General features: G+C 23.7%; 7 protein-coding genes across 7 annotated transcripts; 5 read left to right on the forward strand and 2 right to left on the reverse strand.

Moving 5' to 3' along the window:
- Positions 1 to 2,369: 2,369 nt before the first annotated feature.
- Positions 2,370 to 5,213, reverse strand: DICPUDRAFT_80875 (uncharacterized protein; the record flags this gene model as incomplete). The annotated part of the gene is made up of 1 exon (XM_003290085.1): positions 2,370 to 5,213. One exon carries the CDS (start codon positions 5,211 to 5,213, stop codon positions 2,370 to 2,372), a length of 2,844 nt encoding a protein of 947 aa, XP_003290133.1.
- A 1,001-nt stretch (positions 5,214 to 6,214) lies between these two features.
- DICPUDRAFT_80876 (uncharacterized protein) lies at positions 6,215 to 7,306 on the forward strand (the record flags this gene model as incomplete). The annotated part of the gene is made up of 4 exons (XM_003290078.1): positions 6,215 to 6,333; positions 6,405 to 6,531; positions 6,604 to 6,746; positions 6,826 to 7,306. The coding sequence occupies 4 exons, from the start codon at positions 6,215 to 6,217 to the stop codon at positions 7,304 to 7,306; spliced, it is 870 nt and encodes a 289-aa protein (XP_003290126.1).
- A 225-nt stretch (positions 7,307 to 7,531) lies between these two features.
- DICPUDRAFT_88818 (uncharacterized protein) lies at positions 7,532 to 8,871 on the forward strand (the record flags this gene model as incomplete). The annotated part of the gene is made up of 4 exons (XM_003290079.1): positions 7,532 to 7,826; positions 7,915 to 8,392; positions 8,441 to 8,486; positions 8,569 to 8,871. 4 exons carry the CDS (start codon positions 7,532 to 7,534, stop codon positions 8,869 to 8,871), a joined length of 1,122 nt encoding a protein of 373 aa, XP_003290127.1.
- A 130-nt stretch (positions 8,872 to 9,001) lies between these two features.
- On the reverse strand, positions 9,002 to 9,697 carry DICPUDRAFT_154620 (uncharacterized protein; the record flags this gene model as incomplete). Its single annotated transcript, XM_003290086.1, has 2 exons — positions 9,002 to 9,325; positions 9,413 to 9,697. 2 exons carry the CDS (start codon positions 9,695 to 9,697, stop codon positions 9,002 to 9,004), a joined length of 609 nt encoding a protein of 202 aa, XP_003290134.1.
- Positions 9,698 to 10,885: 1,188 nt separating this feature from the next.
- Positions 10,886 to 11,255, forward strand: DICPUDRAFT_154621 (uncharacterized protein; the record flags this gene model as incomplete). Its single annotated transcript, XM_003290080.1, has 2 exons — positions 10,886 to 10,951; positions 11,025 to 11,255. The coding sequence occupies 2 exons, from the start codon at positions 10,886 to 10,888 to the stop codon at positions 11,253 to 11,255; spliced, it is 297 nt and encodes a 98-aa protein (XP_003290128.1).
- A 530-nt stretch (positions 11,256 to 11,785) lies between these two features.
- Positions 11,786 to 12,174, forward strand: DICPUDRAFT_154622 (uncharacterized protein; the record flags this gene model as incomplete). The annotated part of the gene is made up of 2 exons (XM_003290081.1): positions 11,786 to 11,854; positions 11,944 to 12,174. The coding sequence occupies 2 exons, from the start codon at positions 11,786 to 11,788 to the stop codon at positions 12,172 to 12,174; spliced, it is 300 nt and encodes a 99-aa protein (XP_003290129.1).
- Positions 12,175 to 13,454: 1,280 nt separating this feature from the next.
- Positions 13,455 to 20,234, forward strand: DICPUDRAFT_36866 (uncharacterized protein; the record flags this gene model as incomplete). Its single annotated transcript, XM_003290082.1, has 5 exons — positions 13,455 to 13,864; positions 13,934 to 14,181; positions 14,264 to 14,876; positions 15,129 to 15,268; positions 18,772 to 20,234. Coding segments are annotated over 5 exons (2,874 nt in total), but the record flags the coding sequence as incomplete, so codon positions are not given.
- Positions 20,235 to 21,786: the final 1,552 nt, after the last annotated feature.

A 21,786-nucleotide genomic window follows, 5' to 3' on the forward strand; every position in this document is an offset into this window, starting at 1 on the left:
TCGGTACTATGAGGTTTAAAAAAAAAACCAAAATGATTTCTTTAAAAAGTTAAAATAAATGATAGAAAAAAAAAAATGGTATCACAAACTTTTGTATTTTCTTAAAGAGATTAATAAAATTATAATTTTAAAATTGAAGTGTTATTATATATTTAGGGCTAATTTTATATATGACACTACAAAACTTATAAAAAAATACACCCGAAACAAATTCGTTGTTGACCAACCTAGAAAAGGGAAATTTCTAAATTTATTTTATATAATTGAACAACTGCTATATATTCTAAAACCTAATTGTGTAATTTTGCCCCCTAATGTTGTCCCCAGAAGGTTGTTTTATGGCCATTTTCTTGTGAAGGGTAAATTTAGTACTTTTTGATTAATTTATTTGTCTAAAACATTTAATTAGATTGAAGCAAGCTTTTGAAATTGTAAATTAAATTCTATTAAAATTCCGAACCCAAAAAATGTCAACAGCTTGACAGCTTAGCAAAGTGGTCTAATGCGATTGACTAGAAATCAATTCCCTTCGGGGGCGCAGGTTCGAACCCTGCAGCTGTCGATTATTTTTAAAAAATCATCTTCCCTGTGATTTAAATGGAATATTTGAACACTGTTTAAAAGAAATCAATAAAATTGCAGATTGGTTCCTATCAGCACCTAACAATAAAAGTCCAAATGGTTTTAAAGTCTTCAAATTAATGAGCTCTAAAAGAGCAAATTATCCTATGGATCAAGGAGGTTGGAATCTTTGGAATATCAAAAACAGACAAAAAGCACAAAGATTATGGATGATAAATCAAATAATCAATAAAATTGAAACTAACAAAATAGAATCAGAATATCAACACAGTTGGAAACATCAAATATCAACCAAAACAATAACTTCAGATTACCTATTTAAAAACTACAATGATTGGATACAAATAAAAGTTAAAAAAGGACTACTAGACGGGTTGAAATCCATTAAAAATAAAGACGGCAAACCTCTTTCTTTAGCAGAATGGTATTCGGAAATAAACAATCTCAACAGCTTTACACCCAAAACAGAATTCCAACAATGTCTTCAACTTACAGGTTATAGCTATATCAACCTATTCAATAATATACTTAATATTAAAGATCCAAAATCAAGAAACACTCTATTCAAATTCCAAGCAAGATGCTTACCCATCAACTTCATTCACAACAAACCATGTAGACTATGTAATGAAAATCTTAGTAATGATCCATATGGTCATCTATTTTTCAAATGTAAAAAAACTCTGAAATTCATCAACTTTAATAAACTAAAATCATTTATATTCATTACTTCGGGAAGGGGCCTCAATTGGTCACTGGACATAACAAGATCAAGAAGGAATATATCAATAAAAAATATTACATACAAAATCCCAGAAGGTCGCAAATCCGATGGAGAAATAAATATGGATTACAACAACACCAGATTCCACAAATCACACTTCCAATGGAACTATAAAGCAATAGATTTCGACTTAACTAGATGTTTCGCTTATAGAAATGCCATAGCCCTGGTATTTCATCATGTTTGGATTTGGTTATGTAAAGAATTATATGACGATCAAGAAAATACAATAAAAGAACTCGATTATAAGAATCTAACCTCAAAATGGACTAAACTAGCTACTTTAGAATACTTAAAAGGTTTAAAAAACATCAAGGAAAGACACGCTAAACAACCACAAACAATTAGCAACATCAATGAAGAATATAGAAAATTCAAAAGAAAAATAGCAAGAGCATACTTCATCAGCATCAAATCTTTACCAAATATCAACAGTTTAGAATATTTTCTTTAAATACTTTATAAAAAACATTAAATAAAATTTTACTGATTAATTAAAAGCATTGCTTTTTATTATCTTCACTTTTAAAAAAAAAAAAAAAAAAAAAAAAGTTTAAAAAAGTGTTTGGTAAAAAATATTTTATTTTACTGATTAATTTAAAGTATTTGCTTTTAATTATCTTCACTTTTTAAAAAAAAAATAAAAAAAATTTAAACACTGTAACGTATAAAAAATAGTTTATTTTTGAACACTATTTAAAACGTTTAAAACAGTGTTTGGGAAAAAATAGTTTATATTTGAAAACATTGATTAATTTAAAGCATTTACTTTTAATTATCTTTGCTTTAAAAAAAAAAAAAAAGTTTAAAACTTTTAAAACGTAATTAATTTATATTAAAAAAATAATAATTTATATGGGAACATTGTTTAAAACGTTTAAAACAGTGTTTGGAAATAATAGTTTATACGGGAAAGCTGTTTAAAACAGTGTTTGGAAATAATAATTTATATTTAAAAAAGAAAATTCAAAAGTGCATATTGAAATTTATTTGATACAACAGTTTAAATTGGTTTTTGTATTCTTAAACATTCTAAATATATTTTCTTATAGTCTAGTTTTGAATGTTTGTTGATGTTTCTACTAAAGAAGGTTAGTGATGTTACTCCATTGCTATAGAAAGTGGAGCGGAATACTTCCAAAGCTAAAGAAATATGGTCATTATAAAAGATAAGTTTTACTAAGGTTTTATTATAGAATTTGTTTTCCCAGTCGAAATATTCTACTACTCTATGGTCGCCAAGCTTTACAAAAGATTTAACGAGAATTTGTCTATTTTCAGCTACCTTTTGGAGGAGGATATTACTAGAGTCGAATAGTTTTCCCAAAGATTTGAAATCACCACTTGAGGCAATGGCCTCTATTACTAGCTTGATATCTGGAATAAGTTTGGACTGGTAAAAGAAATCAAGGTTGTTGGAATAGTATTGCAATAAAACTAACTCTGGTTTGCTAATTTGGCATCTTCCATTTTCAATATCATTTGATCTTTCCTTAAAAAGCCATGAATAAAAATTTGCAATCGGCATATTAATAGCATCATTGGAATGATTAACCATCTCTATAGGTTTATAGGATTCTTTTGTATTTTCGATTAGGTATTTTATTATTTCGATATCTTTTGAGGTTGTAAATCTTTCTACATTATTGTTTTTGCAATAGTTGGTTTGTAGAATTGTATCCTTTATTGCTGATAAACTAATTTCAAACTGATCTTTTCTTTGTAATGAATATTTAATGGCTGAAAGATAGTTTTCATATTGCTTTGATGATAGTTTAAAACCACAATCTTTTAATGATAAAAACTTTAACTTTTCATTTAATTTGTTTATATATAGTGATAATAAATCCAATCTACCATTGAAATACCAAGTTTGATAATTAAATAATTCTTTGCTAACTGTATTATTGTAATTATTATTATTAAATAAATCTAATAAACAAATTAAAGCTGGTGAAGATTTAATATATAAAAAAAGATTTTTATAATTATTTTCAATTGACGTGATTGTTTTGTAACTATTGTTATTATTGCTACTATTTATTATTAAATCTTTAAAAATTTTAAAAGACTCATTTATTAAAGTTGTGTTATCAGTTGGTATTATTAAAGAAAAGATAAAATTTGCATTGATTTTATGGGTTGGTTTAATTGATTCGTTTATAATTAAATTATAACAGTTATTTAAAAATTGAATTTGATTTTCAAAGTTGTTACAGTATTTAAACAAAATTGAATTTTCCTTTGCGAGTTCTTCCTGTATTGTTGAGATAATAGAGTTAGCCGGTTCTTTATCGTTTGTTCTTATTAAGTATTCATTTAATAATTCAAATTTGCCATATTTAAATGAATTTAAAAATAAATTTTTATTGATTGGAAACAAATTATTATTACTATTGCTATTATTATTATTATTATTTAATATTGTTGTAAAATCAATTTTTTGAAAATCATCATTGCCAAATATGGAATAGTAACCAATATTTCTTTTATATAAAATTGATAGTTTACCAGCTTCTAAATAAGCTCTGACCAGCTTTAAAACCTTTTGGTTGAAATTATCTTTTAAATTTATTTCATTTATAGTTTGATTTAACTCATATGTTGAAAATACCATTTCATTTAGTTCTTCTTTTGATAGTAAATAATTGATTCTTAAAACCCCTCCGCCATTTTTTTTTATAATTTCTATGCACTCCTTTTCATGATTATAAAAATTTAGAGATTGAATTGTTTTGCATGCTTCAAAAAGCCATTTAACTTTAAAATTTAATTCAAATGGATCGTGAGAGAAAAGAGTGCCCATTAAATCTCTCCAACTTTGTGGCGAAAAGAATTTGAAGTTTTGTGTTGGTGGTGGAATACTAATATCATTTATTACAGAGTTTAAAAATTTGAAATATCTGCTTGAAATTTTTGCCCAATTCAATTTGTTTACAAATTCAAAATATGGATTGTTAGTGAGTGATTTATTATTGTTATTATTGCTGTTGCTGTTATTGGCGATATCTTGATTTATTAGTTGTTGTTCTAATAAAATAATGGCTCTGTCTTTACTTATTACATTCATAATTGAATTCCACACTATTTCTGATGTTAAAATTCTTGTATCATTATTATTAAATTGGGGATTTTGCTTTCTGCTGGAAGTACCATAGACAGTTTGTGGGTCTTTGTTATTGTTAAAGTTGGTTTCTTTTTGCTTTTGCTCTTTTAAATAGTTGATATTGTTACGAGGATGGTTATAGAATTTCTTGAGGATGAAATTTGAAACTTTAATACTGTGATAGTCTAACAAATATTTGTCAAATTGTATAGCTATCATATCGATGGAGTAGAGTCTGCACTGCTCGATAATGTTTTCGTACGATTTATAGAGACTGGTAATTGCTACTAAATTATCATTTTCATAAATTGCATCTAATAACTTTTCAAAATCGTATTGGATATACAGATTTAAATTATTTACAAATAGGTTTCTATAAAATTTATGGTCTTTGATTTTTGATGAAATAGCTGAAAATAATTTTTTGTGTTTATAAATCCTTCTTTTATCCCCTTTGGTGTTGAAAAGTAAAAATTTTGATGATAAAACTCTATATTTTAAAACCTCAATTAAATTATTATCTATTAAATAGTCCATAGAATGTAGTGGAATACATGTATATTCACATCTAAATTTTTTGATTCTTATAAAGTCGAATATGGCGTTGAATAAAAAATAATTTCTAAACACTGACCAAAATAACTTTTCATTTTGGTCATTATTATCTATATTATTATTATTATTATTATTATAATTGTTGTTTTTGTTGCTATTATCTATATTATTATCTATTTTATTCATTGTTTTTTTATTAAATTATATAAAAAAAAAAATTTTAAAAAAAATTTTAAAAAAAAAAAATTTTAATTTAAAAAAACAAAACTGTGTTTTAATCAATTATAATAATTAATAGTTTTAAATAATCAATCAATAAATTAAAAAAAAATAAAATATAAATTTTCATTTTATTTAAATTTAAAAAGATTATCATAAAAGTAATAAAAAATATATGAATCCATTAATTTTTTGAAAACTATTTTTTTCGGATTAATTTTATGTCATACTAGATTAATTATAATTATAATAAAATCATATGATATGTTTTTTGATTCTAAAAATAAGAGTTGGATTTATAAAAACCATTTTTAAAATAAATAAACTCAAATCCAAAGAATAATATTTCACCAAACCATCAAAAAAAAAATAAAAACTTTAAACATTGTAATAAAATAATAAATATCAGTATCAATAAAAAACATTATTTTTCCCTAATCTTAATATTTTTTTTAAAAAATTTTTTTAAAAAAAAAAAAAAAAGTAATAGTTGTGTGTTATTAGTATTTTTTAAGAATCTTCTATATTCTTTTTATGGAAATACAAATTCAGAATCTATCAAAATACCAAAATTATTTTGATTTTCCATAGTGTTAACATCAAAAAAATAAAAAAAATAAAAAAAAAACATTTTTTGTTTTATTTTATTTTATTTTATTTTTTTTTATTTTATTTTCGTAAAAATGATTTTTTTTATTTTCCTTTTTTTTTTTTTTTTTTTTTTATTTAATTAAACATAATAACACTTAATATAATAAAATAACAATAGTTTTATTTATTATTAATTTGTCAAATATAAAATTTTTATTCGAGTTTTTATAAAACTTCATTTTTTTTGACAAATTAATTTTTATTAATTTTTTATAAATAATAATAATAACTTGTTATATAATTTAAATATATATAATTTAATATTATTTTATTTTATTTTTGTAAATATCAGTTTACTTTTCACATAAAAAACAAACATGTTGAAATTAGCTGATATCACTGCTTTATTCAAATCCAGTGCTAATTATCAAATTAGCCAACTCGATCCACAACCAGCAAATTTTATTGAATATGGCTGGGCTTGGATTCTTCAAAGGTTAGTTTAAAATAATTATAGTTTAAATGGTTTATTTAATTCCTAAATTCTAATTTTTTATTTTTTTTTAGTTATGGAGAGTTTGGTTTATTCTTAATTTTTTATACTGCAATGGCTGTTTTGTATGCAATTGGTGGCTTTATTTTTTATCTTTTTGATAAATATAAACTTTTCCCAAAAAGAAAATTACAAGTTACTGTAAGTTTATTTAAAAAGAAAAAGAAAAGAATAAAAAATCAATTATTAATATTAATAATATTATTTTATTAGAAATATCCATCATCTTCAGATATCAAAAAATGTATTGAAAATTTAGTCACCAATTATATTTTAGTTATCTTACCATTGGGTGTATTATCCTTCCCAATGACCAAATATTTAGGAATGACTTATACCCTCCCATTACCACCATTGTAAGTTGATATATTTACAAAAAAAAAAAAAAAAAAAAAAACAAATAATTAATAATTACAAATTTTTCATATATCCTAGTTGGAGATTTTGTTTAGATATTTTCCTTTGCTTACTTGGTGAAGATTTCTTCCAATATTGGATGCACAGAGGTTTCCACTACCCATGGTTCTATAAGAATGTACATAAAGAACATCATTATTATTCAGCACCATTTGGTTTTACAGCATCATATGCCCATCCAGTCGAAGTTGTCTTTTTAGGATTTGCAACCTTTGCCCCTGCTTTAATGATCAGACCACATTTCTTCACTTTTTATTCTTGGTTCATTATTCGTCAATTAGATGCAGTTCTTACTCATAGTGGCTATGATTTAGAATTATTCCCATTAAACCACATGCCATATTGGGGTGGTACATCATTCCACGATTATCATCATAAAGAATTTACCTGTAATTATGCCTCAAGATTTACTTTCTTAGATAAAATGTTTGGAACATATAAGGAAAAACCAACTTCAAGTGGCGCACCAAAACTTGTAAAATCAGAAAAATCAAAATAAATTATTTTTAAATGGGTGTTTTTAAAAACAACCAATTAAAAATCATTCTAATAAAAAAATTAAAAAAGTTTATTTATTTGTGTGTTATTTTATATTTTTAAAAAAATATAAAAAAAAAAAAATTAAAAAATTTTAAATTTTAAAATTTTTTTTTTAAAATCATCATTATTTTTTTTTTCTTTACTTCATTTAAATTAATTAAAATAAAATAAATACAAATAAACAATGGCTAAAAATAAAATTGTGTTTGTTACTGTTGGTACAACTAAATTTGATGATTTAATAGATAAAGTTGATACACCAAAATTCTTTAATTTGTTAAAAGAACTTGGTTATAACAAATTAATTATTCAAATAGGTAATTACACTAAAGAAATTGAAAATTCAGTACCATTAACTAAAGAAATCGAAGATTCATTATTTGGTAAATCATCATCAACTTTTGATTCATATTATTTCGATTACAGACCATCACTTTCAGATTATATGAAAAATGCAGACTTGATTGTATCACATGCAGGTAATTATTATTATTATCATTTTTACAATATACAATTAAAAACCCACCCGTAGTTTTAATAATAATAACAATTACGATAATAATATAGGTTCAGGATCGATTGTAGAATCATTAGAAAATAATAAACCATGTTTATGTGTAGTTAATGATAAATTAATGCATAATCACCAAGTTGAGCTAGCAGATAAATTATCAGAACTTTGTTATATTTTATCAAGTACACCTGATTCATTATACGAAAATTTCGAAAATGGTAAATTGGTAGAATACATTAACAATAGAGAGCATTTAGACCCAAGTATTTTAAATAAATCACAAAAATTATTTGCAAATTCATTAAAAAGCGAATTTAATATAAAAGGAGATCAAACAAATAATAATAAATCATTAAAAACAATGGTAGTTTTAGGTTCTGGCGGTCATACTACTGAAATGTTTTATTTATTAAAAAATGTCGATAGATCTAGATTCAATCCATTTGTTTATGTTTTAGCAGACAATGATAAAAGATCAGAGGATAAAATATTTATTGAAGAAAGCAATTATAGAAAGAATGACGATAAAGAGTCATCATCAAATAAACAACCAAAGCCAATAATTAAAAAGATCCCAAGAAGTAGAAATGTTGGACAATCATATATTCATAGTATTTTTACAACTGTGAGTATAAAATAATATAAAAGTGAAAAAAAGTTATAGTTACCAATACTAATATCAATTTTTAAATCTAAAAAAACAATAGTTAATCGCATTATTTTATTCAATGTTATTAATATTTAAAGAAAGACCAGATGTTTTAATATGTAATGGACCAGGTACCTGTGTACCATTATGCCTTGCTGTTAAAATACTCACTTGGTTACGTATAAAGAAATCAAAGGTTGTTTATATTGAAAGTTTAGCAAGAGTCAAAGATCTATCACTATCAGGTAAAATATTACAACATTTATCAGATTGGACCGTGGTTCAATGGCCCGAATTAATCGAAAAACTAATAACTTCAAAAAATGTTGCTTGTATAAATTTATTTTTTAAAACTTTTTAATTAAAAAAAAAGAAAAAACAAATAAATAGAGTTTTTTATTTATTTTATTTTATGAATAAAAATAATACATTTTTATGAATATTATTATTATTTATATTTTATTTATGTTACATTTATTTTATTATTTAATTTATTTGGTAAAAAAACTAAAAGCTGAGGTTAGCATTGATTGACCAAATGGTATATAGGATAATGAATACCAAATTACAGTGATAAATTGAAGAATTACAAAGAATAAGGTTAATAATGTTGATTGAAGAATGATTGCAAAATAAATAGTTGCAAAAATTGAACTAAGATATAGTCCTGTTGATAACATTCTTTCTCTTGATGACATTATATTTTGAATTTGTTTTTTAACTCCCACTAAAACTATTAATCCGATAATAATTGATAAACTACCCAATGAATAAAATTTTGCAAATTGTCTTGGAATAAATAGTACAAAAGTTGACTAGAAGATATTTATATATAATGAAATTAATATTTTATAACATTTTTATTATTATCATTATTGTTATTATTAATATTATGAACATACCATGCCTAAAAAAAAGATACCGATAACTATAAAAACCACAAATGCAATTAATCTTTGGAAATAAGATAATGATGAAGATTCTTGTAGTTCTTGATAAAAAGTTTTTGATTCCGCTGGTGAAGGAGTACCACCTAATTTTGACGGTATATTGGATTTAATTTTGTTTAGAAATCCATCACCTGTGCTTCCTATATCATTCCAATACTGATTTGTTTGTGTTGATATATTCCCAAAAAAACCTTCATTAGTTTTAAATTGTAAATTTTCGAATTGGTTCGATTCCATTTTGTTGATATTGTTTTTTTATTTATTATATTCGAATATATAAATAAATAATAAAATAAAAAAAATAAAAAACTATTTTATAAAATTAAAAAAAAATAAATAAAAAAAAAAATAAAATTAATTTAAAAATAATTTTTTTTAAATTTTTAAAAAATTATTTTTTTTTACTAAGACTAACTTTTCCATTTATATATCTCTAAAGAAAAGTTTAAAATAATGAATTATATTAATAAAAAATAAAATAAAAAAAATATTAAAAAAATATTAATATTAAAAAAAAAAAGGCATAAAAAATAGAACCTTAATGGGAAAAAACTTTAAAATTATTGTGTGGGAGCTACCCATAATGCAAAAATTAGGTTATCAATGATCCTAAAACCTCAATTGATAGGTAAGTGAATTTTATAAGGTCTTTTAAATTATTATTTGAAAGATTGTATTTCTTAAATGAGTTTTTAATAGGAAAAATAATAAATAGGGTGATTTTTTTATTTTTTATTGAATCGTAATTATAGACATAGTATAATTTTAGAAATCGTAGAAAAATATAACAATATGTTGAAAGTTTCATCTCACACACTATAAACACTCACATTGTTTTTTTATAACAAAAATCACACACATTGATATCATTATTGTTGTTATTGTTTGGGTTATTGTGTCAAAAACAACCATAATAAAAATAAAAATGTGCACTATTGTTTGAATAGACAGAAGCTAAAAATAACATGACGGAATAAAATGAGATTAACACTTAGTGTTGTTACTTTCTTTTTTGTTTTAACCCACTTTAACACAACTCTCCATGTAAAAAATATTTTTTATTATTATTTTTATGATTTTATTTGTGTTTTTTATTAAAGCCATCGATTTTTAATGATTATATTAATTTTTGAAATTTATATAAATAGTTTGGAAAACAAATTATATTTTTTGTAGAGAGTTTTTTAATAACAATAGTATGAAATAGGACATCCTTTATTAGCTTTTAATTCACACACATACCCCATAACACACAACCACCATTTTTTTTTTTTATTTTTTTATTTTTTTATTTTTTTATTTTTATTTTTTTATTAATTTCAAAAATCATTGTTTCCATATTTTTTTTCTAAATTTGTTTTTTTGAGTTTTTATTATAATAAAATATTGTCTTTCTCCTATCAAATAATAATAATAACAATAATTATGAAATCTAATATTGCTCTATTTTTAATTATTTCAATATTGTTTATTTCAATATCAAACGCTTTAGTAAGTATAATTTTAATTTTTTTTTTTTATTTATATAAGGAGTTTCATTAATAGCTTAAAATTTTATTTATAGAATTGCCAAAAAAAAGAGGATTGCATTGAGAGTAATTGTGTAAAATTGGCTGATGGTGGTCTTAACTTTTGCCTTTTATCATCAAAACTAGGTTTACCATGCAGCACTAAAGTAGATGAAAATGGGGTATATGTCAATGGTCTCCCTCCATGTGGCGGATCTTTGAAATGTATAGAAAATGAAACTGGTAAAGGAAAATGCGAGGATTTACTCGTCTTTGATGGAAATTAGCTCAAAAGAATAAAAAATAAAATTATTAGAAAATAAGAAATATATTTAATTTATTAATACAAAAGTTAAATATTAACCTATACAATATATAATTTATAATTTATAATTTTTGCTATTATTAGAAACACTTAAAAAAATAAAAAATAAAAAAAAAAGTTGATTCTATTTTTAAATTAATTTATTTCTTTATATGATAAAAATAATAATTATATTTGGAACAAAATAATAGTTACTCACCAACCTCCCCCACTACCCTAACACATACACACATACATACATACATAAAAATACATGCATACATACACACACAAAAAATTAAAATTAAAAAACAATTTATTTTTATTTTTTTGTTTTTATTTTTTTTTTTAAAATTTAATTTAATTTTTTTTATTTTTGGGTATATTATTATATAAAGCATATTCAAAAATCCAATAAAGTAGTATAAATTTCTATTCCTATATATTTTAAAAAATACAAAAAATAAAAATAAATAAAATAAAAAACAATAAAAAAAAAAAATAAAAAAAAAAATGAAATTGTATTATTTCATTTTATTATTAATTGTTATTTCTATAGCCAGTTTTTCAAACGGTCAGATTGTAAGTATATTCCCCCAGAGTTATTATAATCATAATATTTAACATAGTCTTAATATATATATTTTTTTTAAATATTTAATAAAAATTAGTTGTGTTCAAGTCAAAGTGATTGTGATAATCCAAAAACTTATTGTGTAACATTAGGCATCTTTCCAATAGCTACCTGTCTTCATGCATCTCGGGTCAATCATATATGCAGTCATACTATAAATGAAAATGGTATATATATAGGTAGTTCTCCATGTGATCAAGAGTCGGAATGTAAAATTGATGATATACTTGGATTTCATTTATGTAAAAAACTTACAAGCAGTAAATAGTAATAAACCAAAAAAAAAAAAAAAAAACGAAACAATAAAAAAGATAAAAAAAAAAATAATTGGTATTAAAAATAAAAATAATTTGTTGGTATTAGTAAAATAAAAAAAACATAAATAAATATAAATTTAAAAAATTCTTTTAATTTTATTTTTATTTTTTTTCGAGTTTAAATAAAAAATCACACCAAAATTACAAAAATAAAAACAATAATATTAAAAATCTTAAAAATATCTGAATCACTCCACAAAAAAAAAATATTTAAAAAAAATTTTAAATTTTTTTAAAAAAAGGCATTTTATGGTTTTTTTTTGTTTTTGTTTTTTTAAAAAAACTCGTTGTAATATTATAACAACGTTTATAAATGAAAATTTTTTTATATTTAATTCTAATACTTTTGGTATTTAATGATACGATTGTAAAATCAGATGATTTATCATGTTTATCTAAAATAATAATTGATTTGTTTGGTCCCATCTCTGGTGTCTCAATATGTTCCACTTTAACAATAAATGGTATTGCTACTGTCCGAACAGACTGTGTAAATAATGAAGTTAGTTATTTGTAATATTTATTTTAAAAAATACACCTTGTATATAATTAGATAAATACTAATGTTAAAATTTAAAATATTTAGATTCATTTCCTCAACACAAGTTCTTGACAATTATTTAAAACAAGAAAATTTTAATTGCTTTTCAAATATTTTAAAATCAATGTATGAATATCATAAAATAGATATCTCTTATATATATTTATGGATTAATACAATTATACTTATACATACATTTATTTTATATATATAAAAAAATAAAGAGTTTTAGAAAATTTAAATATAGATTCAGTAAACCCATTTGGAAATACATTAGAACGTGGTGTTACAGAAATGATTGATTTAAGAAATTGTTTTTTTAGTGATGGTGAAAATCCATTGGTAACATCAGGAACCAGCTTACCAACCGTTACCACTTCATTATATATACAAAATGACCGTAATTCAATCAAAAAAATGAAATTTATGTCATTTAGATATGTTAAAAATATGTAAGTAATATAATCATTTTTGTTTTTTATGGGATATATTTTAATTTTGTTTTTTCTTTTTTTATTTCAATATTATAGTTATTATGGTTATTTTACACTGCCCAACGATGCCTTCACACAGTTTGTGAACGATTTGCCAGACATAGATCCAGCACAAATTTTTTATACTTTGTAAGTTTAATTACAATAAATTTATTTTGAACTCATTATTAACTTTATCTTTATATCAAATAGCGATATAGCCACAAACAATGTCCCAAATTTTTATAATATCAATGTTAATGAACTACGAGTATGGTTGATAGATAAAGATTCAACATTATCATTAGAAAATTTGAATACACTAAACAAAGTGGTCACTTTTCAAATAAAATTTGATGGAGAAATGGATTTTCCCATTCCTTTGGGATCATCAAATAATAGGTATGAATCTTTGAAAATATTTGGCTCCTTTAAAGTTGTTGACAAAAGTGGTTATGAACTCCCAGATAGTTGTTTATACTATTACCAATTCAAAGAATCTCCAAATTTTAATATCAACGGAAAACTTCCTTTTAAAAAATATCCAAAGAATTTAACTACACTTAGTATCTATGCATCTGGTTTAACCATATTCCCAACCGATCTACCAAATACCATTGAAGCATTGTAAGTAGTTTAAAAAATTAAAAGATAGGAACATTTATAATTGTTTTATTAATATCATCATTATTTTAGGGATATTAAAAACAATTTTCTATCAAACAATGGTGAATTACCAGACCTTTCGATGTATCCTTTACTTAATTACCTTTATCTATACAACACTGGGTTCTCAGGATCAATACCAGAATCTTATTGCTCTCTTCTATGTAGTTTTCCATTTAATAATCTTACTGGTACATGGCCTCAATGTAAAGTATGTTATGAAAGTGATTTTTTTACCAGTTTTGATAACAATCCTTTGTTACAAAAAGGTGTTTGTGGTAAGTATTTTATTATTATTATTATTGTTAGAAAATCTTTGTTTTTTATTACTTAATTATAATATAAATTTAATAATTTTAGATACTGGCTCTCTTGTCCCAAGTTTAAAAATAGTTGGTATATCAGGCAATAAATATCTTTTTTTAACTGGTAATAATTTAGGATTAAGTGGTCCACACATACAAAAATATAATTTATATTTTAGTGTTGGTGTGAAACAGTCTGAATATAATTTATTATGGTCTCCATCATACGGAGAAATACCAGAAACTATTGTGGTAACAATTGGTCCAAGAGATTTTAAACTAGCTACAATAGATTTAACACCAATTTTTATTAATATTTCGGGATCCGGTAACGAATATAATATAACAGGTTCGAACTTCTCTTATAATAAAGCTGATTTTAAAGTTATGTTTGAAAATATTGAAGGTACAATCAAATATATTGATTTCAATACCATTACAGTTCAATTTGATAACCCAGAAGATTTACCAAATGGAGATGCTATTCCTGCAAAAATTATAAATATAAAATCAAATCTCTCTGTTGATTTTAATGTCAAAATAAATATTTTTAAACATTGTACATCAGATTGTGGTGCTTCTAGTGGAAAAGGTTCATGTGATTCTAAAGTTGGCAAATGTATTTGTATTCAAAAATGGACAGGCGATACATGCAGTACTCCAAATCAGTTTTTAACATCAGCATCATCAACATCAACCAAAGGAGGTGTAGTAAATTTATATGGTTGGTTCGGAACACCAAATGCCGGTTTAAAAATATATATCGATGGATCAGAATGTAAACCTATTCACACCATTTCAGAAACATTTGTAAACTGTACAATTGGCGCAGGATCAGGTACAAAATCAATTAAAATTGTTCAAAATAATAAAGAGTGGATCGGTAATAATATGTTCCATTATAATGAAGATAACTATAGTTGTCCAAAAGATTGCTCACTAAACGGTATTTTAAATGGAGATTGTAACAAGTCAACAGGCCAATGTAAATGCTACTCTGGATGGGGTGGATTCGATTGTAATTCAAAAACAACAACAGAAAATCCTTCAACAACCGGCAGTACAACAACAACACCATCACCAACTAATCCACCTGAAATTGAAATTCCCAAATCAAACACAACAGTTAACGAAAGTACAGGTTCAACAGTTATCACCAATCAACAAACACTATATGAAATATCAATTATATCATTAGTCGAGTTAGATGTATTAGACAATGTTGTTTTAACCTATAATCTAACAAACAAATGGGTTATTGACAATAATATTACAAATAACAATATTCATATATTTAAACAAAATATTACAGATAATTGCAACATTACATATACCATTGAAGATATAAAAGAACAAAGAGATTACGAATTTGCAGGATTACAATTAACATTAGATAAAGATTCAATTAAAATAACAGTTTCAATTCACAACTATCCATTTACAGGTTCTTTAAATAAACTACAGCTCAGAATAGAATCATCAGTAGATGACATTAACGAAAACATAAATAACCAATGTAATAATAAAGAAACATCAATAGATTCAGAACTATTAAACAGCAACCAATTATTAAACTATATTACAATTTCAAAAAATCAAAAAGTATTAAATGGTAGATTTATCAATAGAGTTTTAAGCGATAACAGACAATCATTTATTACAACATCATTAATATCAAACACAACAACACCAACAAACTCAACACAAAATAATAAAAATAAACAATCATTTATTATTGGAATAAATTTACCATACTTTACAGAATCATTAACAATTGATCCAGACTTTTCAGTATTAGTATCACCATCATTCAAGAAATGCTCGAACTCAGGACGTGCAAGTTGGGTGTTACCAGTTGCAATCGTTGTACCATGTGTTGCAGTAATTACAATCTTTATTATTGGTGCCATTGTTTACAATAAAAACCGTGCTTCTGTTTTGATAATCAAAAAAAAATTTTCATTTAAAAAGAACCACAATTTATACATGCCAAATGGAGATGAAAATGAATTAAAAAAATTTTAATAAAACCATAAATAAAATTTAATAAGAACCATCTTGGCTTTTTTTTTTTTTTTAAAAATTAATAATCAATATTTTTTTCACTTACACACAATAACTGCACTTGATCATAATAAAAATCTTAAAAATATCCCAATCACTCCACAAAAAAAAATTTCAATTTTTAAAATAAAAATAAAAAGATACATTTTTTAAAAAAAAAAAGGAATTTTTATAAGTTTTTTTTTTTTTTTTTTTAAAAACTTCAAATAACAACAACCTTTATAAATGAAAAAGTTTATATTTTTATATTTAATTTTAACACTTTTTATGTTTTATGGTAGAATTGTAAAATCAGATGATTTGGAATGTTTATCTAAAATAATAACTGATGTGTTTGGTCCCAATTCTGTCTCAATATGTTCCACTTTTACAATAAATAATATTGCAACTGTCCAAACAGGTTGTATAGATAATAAAATTAATTCTTTGTAATATATATTTTATAAAAATGATACATATATAATTAGACAAATACTAATGTTTAAATTAAAAAATATTTAGATTCATTTCCTCAACAGAAGTTGTTTATTATAATTTAAAACGGGAAAATTTTAATTGCTTTTCAAATATTTTAACCATATTGTATGAATGTGATTATAAAATAGATATTTCTATTTCCTTTATATTTATACTTTTATATTTATATTAAATTATATAAATTATATAATATATAAAAAAAATACAGAACATTACAAAATTTAAATATAGATTCAGTAAACCCATTTGGAAACACAGTAGAACGTGGTGTTGCAGCCAGTATTGAACTAAGAAATTGTTTTTTTAGTGATGGTGAAAATCCATTGGTAACATCAGGAACCAGCTTACCAACCGTTACCACTTCATTGTTTATAACAAATGACCGTAATTCAATCAAAAAAATGAATTTTTTGTCATTTAGATATGTTAAAAATCTGTAAGTAATTTTTTTTGTTTTTTTATGGGATATATTTTAATTTTGTTTTTTATTTCTTTTTTTATTTCAATATAATAGTAATTATGGTTATGATCAACTACCCAACAATGCCTTCACACAATTTGTGAACGATTTGACAAACATAGATCCAGCACCTATTTTTGTTTTTGATAAGTTGTAAGTTTAAATTCAAAAGAATATTTATTTTGAACTCATTATTAACTTTATCCTAATACTAAATAGACAAATAGCCACAAATAATGTCCCAGATTTTTATAATATCCCAGTTATAGAATTACAATTATGGTTGATAGATAAAGATTCATCATTATCAAAGTCATCATTAGAAAATTTGGATACACTTAATAAAGTAGGCACTTTTAAAATAACATTTGATGGAGAAATGGATTTCCCCATTTCTTTGGGATCATCAGTTAATAAGTATAAGTCTTTGCAAATACAGGGTTCCTTTAAAGTTGGTGACCCAGGTGGTTATGAACTCCCCGATAGTTGTATACACTATCACCAATTCGTAGATTCCCCAAATTTTAATATCAACGGAAAACTTCCTTTTAAAAAATATCCAAAGAGTTTAATTGCACTTGTTATCCATGGATCTGGTTTAACCATATTCCCAACTGATCTACCAAATACCATTGAAACATTGTAAGTAGTTTTAAAAATTTAAAAGATAGAAACATTTATAATTGTTTTATTAATATCATCATTATTTTTAGGGATATTAAAAACAATTTTCTATCAAACAATTATGAATTACCAGACCTTTCGATGTATCCTTTACTTAAGAACCTTTATTTAACTAACAATGGGTTTACGGGATCAATACCAGAATCTTATTGCTCTTTTCATTGCTATTTGAAATCTAATAATCTTATTGGTACATGGCCTCAATGTAAAGTATGTTATGAAAGTGAGTTTGCCTCCGATTTTGATAACAATCCTTTGTTACAAAAAGGTGTTTGTGGTAAGTTTTTTATTATTATTGTTGTTATTATTACTATTATTATTTTTATGTTTTTAATATTTAATTATAATATATTTAATAATTTTAGATACTGGCTCTCTTGTCCCAAATTTAGAAATAGTTGTTATATCAGGCAATAAATATCTTTTGTTAACTGGTAATAATTTAGGATTAAGTGGTCCACAGATCAAATTATATGATTTATATTTTAGTGTTGGTGTGAAACAGTCTGAATATAATTTATTATGGTCTCCATCAAACGGAGAAATACCAGAAACTGTTGTGGTAACAATTGGTCCAAGAGATTTTAAACTAGCTACAATAGATTTAACACCAATTTTTATTAATATTTCGGGCTCCGGTAACGAATATAATATAACAGGTTCGAACTTCTCTTATAATAAAGCTGATTTTAAAGTTAAGTTTGAAAATATTGAAGGTACAATCAAATATATTGATTTCAATACCATTACAGTTCAATTTGATAACCCAGAAAATTTACCAAATGGAGATGCTATTCCTGCAAAAATTATAAATATAAAATCGAATCTCTCTGTTGATTTTAATGTCAAAATAAATATAAATAATCCTTGTACATCAGATTGTGGTGCTTCTAGTGGAAAAGGTTCTTGTGATTCTAAAGTTGGCAAATGTATTTGTATTCAAAAATGGACAGGCGATACATGCAGTACTCCAAATCAGTTTTTAACATCAGCATCATCAACATCAACCAAAGGAGGTGTAGTAAATTTGTATGGTTGGTTCGGAACACCAAACGTAGGTTTAAAAATATATATCGATGGAGCAGAATGTAAACCTATTCACACCATTTCAGAAACATTTGTAAACTGTACAATTGGCGCAGGATCAGGTACAAAATCAATTAAAATTGTTCAAAATAATAAAGAGTGGATCGGTAATAATATGTTCCATTATAATGAAGATAACTATAGTTGTCCAAAAGATTGCTCACTAAACGGTATTTTAAATGGAGATTGTAACAAGTCAACAGGTCAATGTAAATGTTACTCTGGATGGGGTGGATTCGATTGTAATTCAAAAACAACAACAGAAAATCCTTCAACAACTGGCAGTACAACAACAACACCATCACCAACTAATCCACCTGAAATTGAAATTCCCAAATCAAACACAACAGTTAACGAAAGTACAGGTTCAACAGTTATCACCAATCAACAAACACTATATGAAATATCAATTATATCATTAGTCGAGTTAGATGTATTAGACAATGTTGTTTTAACTTATAATCTAACAAACAAATGGGTTATTGACAACAATATTACAAATAACAATATTCATATATTTAAACAAAATATTACAGATATTTGTAACATTACATATACCGTTGAAGATATAAAAGAACAAAGAGATTACGAATTTGCAGGATTACAATTAACATTAGATAAAGACTCAATTAAAATAACAGTTTCAATCCACAACTATCCATTTACAGGTTCTTTAAATAAACTACAGCTTAGAATAGAATCATCAGTAGATGACATTAACGAAAACATAAATAACCAATGTAATAATAAAGAAACATCAATAGATTCAGAACTATTAAACAGCAACCAATTATTAAACTATATTACAATTTCAAAAAATCAAAAAGTATTAAATGGTAGATTTATCAATAGAGTATTAAGCGATAACAGACAATCATTTATTACAACATCATTAATATCAAATACAACAATACCAACACAAACAAACTCAACACAAAATAATAAAAATAAACAATCATTTATTATTGGAATAAATTTACCATACTTTACAGAATCATTAACAATTGATCCAGACTTTTCAGTATTAGTATCACCATCATTCAAGAAATGCTCGAACTCAGGACGTGCAAGTTGGGTGTTACCAGTTGCAATCGTTGTACCATGTGTTGCAGTAGTTACAATCCTTATTGTTGGTGCCATTGTTTACAATAAAAACCGTACATCGGTTTTAATAATTAAAAAAAAATTTTCATTTAAAAAGAACCACAATTTATACATGCCAAATGGAGATGAAAATGAATTAAAAAAATTTTAATCAAACTATTAATAAAATTTAATAGGAGCCATCTTGGCTTTTTTTAAAAAAAACTAACAACCAATATCAATTTCACTTACACTCAATAACTGCACTTAATTAATTCCTTAAACAAAATTAATAAACAATTTGTCATGTAATAATATTTATAATTTATTATTTATAATTTATAATTTATTATATTTTCTAACCACTAATAAAAAGTTAAATTATTAATTCTCTTGTTTAATTTTAAAATTATAGTTGATTTTATAGATCGTTATCAGTTTCATGGGGCAGATCTTTTTAAAAATATTGTTGGTTTAGATTTTAATGATTTATTATTACTTGGGAGTAAAGTAAAATATTTGTATTTGAATTTAGATAGAAATGGAAATTTAATAAAAAATGGTAGAAGAAATTCTGTGACCGAAAATTATTTTGAACTATTATACTCAAATAAAATTTTGATCTAATTTTATCTTTTAAATTTCCCTGTTAGCGCAATGAAAAAAAACATAAATAAATATATTAATTCTATAGCTTCTTTGGAACATAATTATTCCATTGAATTTTTTAAAAAAAAATAAAATAAAAATAAAAATGATTTTTTCGGATTAAAAAAAATTTAAAACAAAAAAAATATTCACTTAGTTTCATAAAAATTAAATTTTTATATTTTTATTCATTCAATTAATTATGAGAAAAATCTTAAAAATATCCAAATCACTCCAAAAAAAAAATTTCAAATTTTTGAAATAAAAATAAAAAGGTCGAAAAAAAAAAAAAAAAAAGGAATTTTTAATATTTTTTTTTTTTTTGTTTTTGTTTTTTTAAAAACCTCGAATAACAACAACGTTTAAAAATGAAAAAATTTATATTTTTAATTTTAACACTTTTTATATTTTATGGAAGAATTGTAAAATCAGATGATTTAGAATGTTTATCTAAAATAATATCTGATGTGTTTGGTCCCAATTCTAATGAAATCACAATATGTTCCACTTTAAACATAAATAATATTGCAACTGTCCAAACAGGATGTGCAAATAATAAAGTTAATTCTTTGTAATATTTATTAAAAAATACTCTTTATATATAATTAGATAAATACTAATGCTTTAATTAAATTTTTTTAGATTGATTTCCTCAACACAAGTTGTTAGCTATTATTTAAACAAAGATAATTTTAAATGCTTTTCAAATACTTTAGCCTTATTGTATGAATATCATAAACTAGATATTTTTTTTATATTTTTATATTAATACATTTATATATCATATTAATATTTAATTATTTAAAAAATAAAGAACATTAGATAATTTAAAAATAGATTCGGTAAACCCATTTGGAAACACATTAGAAGGTGAGGTTGCAGAAAAAATTGATTTAAAAAATTGTGTTTATAGTGATGATGAAAATCCATTGGTAACATCAGGAAACAGCTTACCAATTGCTACCACTTTATTGTCTATAATAAATGACCGTAATTCAATCAAAAAAATGAACTTTTTGTCATTTAGATATGTTAAAAATCTGTAAGTAATTTAATCATTTTGGTTTTTTATGGTT

The sequence above is a fragment of the Dictyostelium purpureum genome, assembly GCF_000190715.1.
Source record: "Dictyostelium purpureum unplaced genomic scaffold DICPUscaffold_207, whole genome shotgun sequence".
Classification (NCBI taxonomy): Eukaryota; Evosea; class Eumycetozoa; order Dictyosteliales; family Dictyosteliaceae; genus Dictyostelium; species Dictyostelium purpureum.